The 7,500-nt window shown below is 42.4% G+C and overlaps 1 protein-coding gene across 1 annotated transcript in view; it reads right to left on the bottom strand.

The window, feature by feature from the left end:
* Positions 1-7,500, bottom strand: part of LOC133609410 (uncharacterized) — a 68,242-nt gene that overhangs the window by 53,887 nt on the left and 6,855 nt on the right. The window contains exons 7-15 of the mRNA XM_061964979.2: positions 6,272-6,379; positions 6,103-6,207; positions 5,914-6,024; positions 3,727-3,837; positions 3,548-3,658; positions 3,372-3,482; positions 3,199-3,309; positions 3,023-3,133; positions 73-180 (exon numbers count right to left, since the gene is read on the bottom strand). Coding sequence (XP_061820963.1) covers positions 73-180; positions 3,023-3,133; positions 3,199-3,309; positions 3,372-3,482; positions 3,548-3,658; positions 3,727-3,837; positions 5,914-6,024; positions 6,103-6,207; positions 6,272-6,379 — 987 coding nt within the window. The remainder of the gene's footprint in view (positions 1-72; positions 181-3,022; positions 3,134-3,198; positions 3,310-3,371; positions 3,483-3,547; positions 3,659-3,726; positions 3,838-5,913; positions 6,025-6,102; positions 6,208-6,271; positions 6,380-7,500) is intronic.

The raw sequence follows: 7,500 nt of genomic DNA, 5'->3' as shown, positions 1-7,500 counted from the left end.
AACAAGCAAGTGGCACGATTTGATGAAATGCCATTTAAAAGGCAAGTTGCAGAAAAGTGGGCGGGGCCTAACCTCGCTCTGGATTTCGGACACGTGTTTGGCAAGCTGTGTCTCCAAGGTCTCCGGTAGGAGGTGGTAGAGAGACGAGGCGGCGTCTTTCTTGCCCTCCTGGTATTTCACCTGTGTCCGACAAAAAACAAATTGTCATTTTAGTGTCACTCTTACCTTGTTTTTATTGACCCACGAAAAAAAATCCCAAAAATGCAATTAAACAAGAACATCAGCAAACATTGTATTAACAAAAACTAAAAAAAATGTATACTAAAAACAGTTAAAACCAGAAAAGCATTTGGAGCACCCCAAAAAAATATTTAATCCTGACGGTTATCCTGATCAGCCCCTAAGTATCATCACTTGCTCCTTATCCCATTTCTCACATGTCCTTCAAGTTTCAGCAATTTTCCTCCATTACTTTTTGAGCTATCTATAGAGCATTGGTGTCCAAAGTGTGGCCCGGGGGCCGTTTGTTGTTGGCAGCTAATTATTTAAAGCAAAGCTGGGCAAATATTTTGACTCGGGGGCCACATTGAGAGAAAAAATGTGTCTGGGGGGCCAAGGTGTATGTGTGTATAAATGATGTATACACATTTAGCTGTAAAAATCTGCTGTACAGTATGTGTGTTTGGGTCCCTTTTTTTCAGGACCACTAATACCAAAAGTCACAATGTCCGATAGAATTCTAAAAAAAAGTTATGACAGACCACCTCAAAAACGGAATGTAATTTTAAGTTTTTTTACTGAATGGGACACCCAAAATGTACATGAAAATAAAGAAAGTGGGATTGGCAATATTAAATATGAACAATAAAACACTGAATATTAACAACATCTTTTACTTCTCAGACCAGCTCCTCCATAGACATCTTTTACATCTGGGGTGTCCATTACGTCGATCGCGAGCTACCGCTCGATCGCGGAGGGTGTGTCAGTCGATCGCCAACTAGGCGTTGAAAAAATAGTCCTAAAAATTTGCGATCCGAAATCTTCACTATGACGTCACTTTCGTCACTTGATTGACATTCACGGCACCCGAGGGTCTTGTGAAATGATGCTGGCTGCTGCGAGCTCAGTGTGAAGGGAAAAAAAAGACCGCCAGGGAGGCGAGAAACACTTTTTATTTCAACCATACCTCCTGTCAAAAGCCTAAAGACTGACCACATAGTTCCTGTCTTCACAATAAAAGCGCGGCTCTATCCTGCCTGCGCTAACAAAATAAGAGTCTCAGAAAGCTGGCGAGCACAAGCCCGCAAGCCACGGAGTTTGCCGCCAATGTATTTCTCGTAAAGTGTATAAAAAGGAGTATGGAAGCTGGACAAATAAGATGGCAAAAAGCAAGCACCTTCATGTGGTATTGGACAGAAAGGAGGACTTTTTTTCTCCTCCATTCAAAAATGCGGACGTTATCATCACTACTGTCTGATTCCAATCAATGCAAGTCATCAGAATCAGGTAATACACCAACTTATATTCTTGTCTTCAGGAAAGAAAGGAATCTATATGTGTTAAACAAGCTTGTATTCCATCCATCCATTTTCTACCGTTTGTCCCTTTTGGGGCCGCGGGGGGTGCTGGAGCCTATCTGGTTCTTTTCCTCTTTGGTCCGGAGGACACGACGTCCACAGTTTCCAAAAACAATTTGAAATGTGGACTCGTCAGACCACGGAACACTTTTCCACTTTGTATCAGTCCATCTTAGATGAGCTCAGGCCCAGCGAAGCCGACGGCGTTTCTGGGTGTTGTTGATAAACAGTTTTCGCCTTGCGTAGGAGAGTTTTAACTTGCACTTACAGATGTAGCGACCAACTGTAGTTACTGACAGTGGGTTTCTGAAGTGTTCCTGAGCCCATGTGGTGATATCCTTTACACACTGATGTCGCTTGTTGATGCAGTACAGCCTGAGGGATCGAAGGTCACGGGCTTAGCTGCTTACGTGCAGTGATTTCTCCAGATTCTCTGAACCCTTTGATGATATTACGGACCGTAGATGGTGAAATCCCTAAATTCCTTGCAATAGCTGGTTGAGAAAGGTTTTTCTTAAACTGTTCAACAATTTGCTCACGCATTTGTTGACAAAGTGGTGACCCTCGCCCCATCCTTGTTTGGGAATGACTGAGAATTTCATGGAATCTACTTTTATACCCAATCATGGCACCCACCTGTTCCCAATTTGCCTGTTCACCTGTGGGATGTTCCAAATAAGTGTTTGATGAGCATTCCTCAACTTTATCAGTATTTATTGCCACCTTTCTCAACTTCTTTGTCACGTGTTGCTGGCATCAAATTCTAAGTTAATGATTATTTGCAAAAAAAAAATAAAGTTTATGAGTTTGAACATCAAATATGTTGTCTTTGTAGCATATTCATCTGAATATGGGTTGAAAAGGATTTGCAAATCATTGTATTCCGTTTATATTTACATCTAACACAATTTCCCAACTCATATGGAAACGGGGTTTGTAAGTTAAAGTACCAATGATTGTCGCACACACACTAGGTGTGGCGAAATAATTCTCTGCATTTGACCCATCACCCTTGATCACACCATGGGAGGTGAGGGGAGCAGTGAGCAGCAGCGGTGGCCACGCCCGGGAATCATTTTTGGTGATTTCACCCCCAATTTATTAAACACCTTTTAACTTGTTAACAAAAACGACTCTTTCATAAATAAATAAATATAAATTATATATATGAATGAGGTAGATCCCTTCGACTCGGTCATTTAAAAAGTAGCTCGCCTGCTGAAAAGTGTGGACACCCATGTTTTACATTCAAGCAAAAAACAACAAAATGTAACAAACAGCAAAATATGAATGCAAATGGTAATAAACACCTACAATATGATATATTGTCACTTTTATGCAGACATTTGTTGTAAAAATGTGCTTCCGCATCTGTTCCTGACACATTCTGCTCTGAAAACAAACCCCGCCCACTCTGCTTTGTTCCTGTTGGAGAGCATCACCTGACTCTGGAGCGCCGTCACCTCCTTGGCCCGCTGCGTGTGGAGCGTCTGAGGGAGGCCGGAGAACAGCGAGGACGACCTCTCCTTCTGGGCGTCCTCCTTGTACTTCACCTGCGGGGACGCCGGAGGGTCAAAGTGCGAGTCCGGGCGGGACGTGAACTATAAAAAGAGCTCACCTCGCTCTGCAGCTCGCCGACGCTCTTGGCGAACTGCGTCTCGGTCGTCTGCGCCAACTGAGAGTAGAAGCTCTGAGAGAGATTCCGCCTCCCGTCCTCCTTGTACTTGTTCTGAAGGACACGAGAGGACTTTACTGAATGTAGCTAAATACGGTGTTTTATTTTGAAGGCACCTCGCTCTGCAGGTGCGTCATCTCCCTGCTGAAGCTGGTCTGGCAGGTGTCGGGCAAAGTGGCGTAAAGCGAGGCGGACATCTCCTTCCTCCCGCTCTCCTTGTACTTGACCTGGAAGACAAAACCCACGTGAAGACAAACGTCCTTGTGGTGGAGTTGGGACGCGAGCACGTTACCTCGCTGAGCTTCTCGGCGGCGTCTTTGGCGCGCTGCGTCTCCATGGTGACAGGGAGGGCGGCGTACAGAGAGCTGCGGAGCTCCTTCTGACCTGCAGACTTGTACTTGCTCTGAAGCAGCGAGAAGACGTGTTCAAAATGGTGGACTAGATAAGATATAAGTTTCTTTTTGGTGGCACCTCGCTCTGCAGCTCTGACATCTGCTTGGCCTGCTGGGTCTCAAGGGTTTGTGGGAGCTGATGGTACAAACTGTTCTGCATTTTCTCCTTCACACCTTCCTTGTACTTCACCTGCAGCACAGAAGACACCAACGTACTTCTCATAAGACGAAAAACAACAAACCTCATCACTTCCTGTAGCACATATGTCACCAACATACTCCTTATGACGGAAAACAACAAATATGTAGTTTAACATATTACAAAACCCAAAACCAGTGAAGTTGGCACGTTGTGTAAATGGTAAATAAAAACAGAATACAATGATTTGCAAATCCTTTTAAATCAATCAATTCCTTTATTGTCATTGTCATTATAACACTTAAAGGCCTACTGAAAGCCACTACTACCGACCACACAGTCTGATAGTTTATACATCAATGATGAAATCTTAACATTGCAAAACATGCCAATACGGCCGGGTTAGCTTACTAAAGTGCAATTTTAAAATTTGCGCGAAATATCCTGCTGAAAACGTCTCGGATTGTGGAGGACATTTTGGGACAGCATGGTGGCCAGCTATTAAGTCGTCTGTTTTCATCGCAAAATTCCACAGTATTCTGGACATCTGTGTTGGTGAATCTTTTGCAATTTGTTCAATGAACAATGGAGACAGCAAAGAAGAAAGCTGTAGGTGGGAAGCGGTGTATTGCGGCCGGCTGCAGCAACACAAACACGGCCGGTGTTTCATTGTTTACATTCCCGAAAGATGACAATCAAGCTTTACCATTGGCCTGTGGAGAACTGGGACAACAGAGACTCTTACCAGGAGGACTTTGAGTTGGATGCGCAGACACGGTACCGTGAGTACGCATGCAGCTGCGGCTACCAAACATTTGATCGCTTGCTCGTACGTGTGTGCCGCTATGTGCATGTCACGTACGTAACTTTGGGGACTTTGGGGAAATATATGTGCTGTATGAACTTTGGGGAGGTGAACGGTACTTTGGGCTGTGGGATTGAGTGTGTTGTGCAGGTGTTTGAGTTGTATTGGCGGGTTATATGGACGGGAGGGGGGAGGTGTTTGTTATGCGGGATTAATTTGTGGCATATTAAATATAAGCCTGGTTGTGTTGTGGCTAATAGAGTATATATATGTCTTGTGTTTATTTACTGTTTTAGTCATTCCCAGCTGAATATCAGGTCCCACCCGCCTCTCACAGCATCTTCCCTATCTGAATCGCTCCCACTGCCCTCTAGTCCTTCACTCTCACTTTCCTCATCCACAAATCTTTCATCCTCGCTCAAATTAATGGGGAAATCGTCGCTTTCTCGGTCCGAATCGCTCTCGCTGCTGGTGGCCATGATTGTAAACAATGTGCGGATGTGAGGAGCTCCACAACCTGAGACGTCACGCTACTCGTCTGCTACTTCCGGTACAGGCAAGGCTTTTTTATCAGCGATCAAAAGTTGCGAACTTTATCGTCGATGTTCTCTACTAAATCCTTTCAGCAAAAACATGGCAATATCGCGAAATGATCAAGTATGACACATAGAATGGACCTGCTATTCTATGTGTCAAACTGTTGGACAATTTGCTCACGCATTTGTTGACAAAGTGGTGACCCTCGTCCCATCCTTGTTTGTGAATGACTGAGCATTTCATGGAAGCTGCTTTTATACCCAATCATGGCACCCACCTGTTCCCAATTAGCCTGTTCACCTGTGGGATGTTCCAAATAAGTGTTTGATGAGCATTCCTTAACTTTCTCAGTCTTTTTTGCCACTTGTGCCAGCTTTTTTGAAACATGTTGCAGGCATCAAATTCCAAATGAGCTAATATTTGCAAAAAAAACAAAGTTTTCCAGTTTGAACGTTAAGTATCTTGTCTTTGCGGTCTATTCAATTGAATGTAAGTTGAAAAAGATTAGCAAATTATTGTATTCTGTTTTTATTTACCATTTACACAACGTGACAACTTCACTGCTTTTGGGTTTTGTAAGTAACCTAACACATGAAGTAACCTAATATCTGAAGTAATGAATCATATTACATAACCTAAGTTCACATGAAGTAACTTAATAGTCCTTTAAGATATGAAGTAATTTAACACATGAATAGTTGAAGTAACTTAACATATGAAGTAACTTGATATGCTAAGTAACTTAATATATGAAGTAACACGTAAAGTAATGGTGACAATAGTACCTCACTCTGCAGACTGGTAAGTTCTTTAGCGTGTTGCGTGTGGATGGTTTGTGGCAGCAGCGAGTACAAGCTGACATTCATCTCCTTCCTGCCGTCCTCCTGGTACTTCACCTGCAGACCACAACCACTGCAGGTTACAACCTCGGCCAGACAACTTCCCGCAAACGGAAAAGGAAGGACGCCGGTCACCTGACTGAGAAGCTCAGAGACGTCTCTGGCGTGGGCCGTGTCCAAGGTGTCAGGCAGCAGGTGGAACAGCGTTGACTTCAGCTCCTTCTTCTGAGAGTACTTGCGCTGAGAACGCAGGTAACAAGATGGCTGATCGGATCAGGACTTGTGTTGTGTTTTTAATTTTTACTTCATTCTGCAGGTCCGCCGCCTCTTTGGCGTGCTGCGTCTCCAAAGTGGCCGGCAGCGTGGAGTAAAGGGACTTGGACACGTCTTTCTGTCCCTTCTTGTATTTCAACTAACAGGAAAAAACTTTAGTTTATCAAGAGATAAAGGTTTAGAGACACTTTTACATTCTCTTGAATGAAGATATGTAACTTTTGACTGCTACCTTATTATATTACTTACAGTCTGCTCTGATTTTCTTAATCTGTCTCAGTTATTCAAATGAATAACACTTTATTTGTCTTTGTGGGACACTTCAAGACAAGGAGCAGCAAATAAATACTTGTAGCAACTGTAAACACGGACTATAAAAACAGAAGCAGCGTACAAAAAGGTAAATAATTACCCATAAAATGGAGCTAAAGTACAGTACTACCGGAAGAAAGGAGGATGAAATAAAAAATACATAAAATTACTACTTGCTAAAGTACTAAAAAAATGTTGTGGTAAAAAACTAGTCTAGTGGAACCTCGATTTCACCAAGTTTTGCCTATTATCTAACTCAATAGGGGACCAAAAAGCCAATAAACCAGCCTGGAAAGAAGGATGTATTTGCTGTGGAGTTAAACTTAAACTTATATATATATATATATATATATATATATATATATATATATATATATATATATATATATATATATACACACACACACACACACACACACACACACACAGGTAAAAGCCAGTAAATTAGAATATTTTGAAAAACTTGATTTATTTCAGTAATTGCATTCAAAAGGTGTAACTTGTACATTATATTTATTCATTGCACACAGACTGATGCATTCAAATGTTTATTTCATTTAATTTTGATGATTTGAAGTGGCAACAAATGAAAATCCAAAATTCCGTGTGTCACAAAATTAGAGTATTACTTAAGGCTAATACAAAAAAGGGATTTTTAGAAATGTTGGCCAACTGAAAAGTATGAAAATGAAAAATATGAGCATGTACAATACTCAATACTTGGTTGGAGCTCCTTTTGCCTCAATTACTGCGTTAATGCGGCGTGGCATGGAGTCGAAGAGTTTCTGGCACTGCTCAGGTGTTATGAGAGCCCAGGTTGCTCTGATAGTGGCCTTCAACTCTTCTGCGTTTTTGGGTCTGGCATTCTGCATCTTCCTTTTCACAATACCCCACAGATTTTCTATGGGGCTAAGGTCAGGGGAGTTGGCGGGCCAATTTAGAACAGAA

Source organism: Nerophis lumbriciformis, linkage group LG07 (genome assembly GCF_033978685.3).
Source record: "Nerophis lumbriciformis linkage group LG07, RoL_Nlum_v2.1, whole genome shotgun sequence".
In the NCBI taxonomy this organism is placed as follows: Eukaryota; Metazoa; Chordata; class Actinopteri; order Syngnathiformes; family Syngnathidae; genus Nerophis; species Nerophis lumbriciformis.
This window is presented reverse-complemented; position numbering and strand designations above follow the sequence as displayed.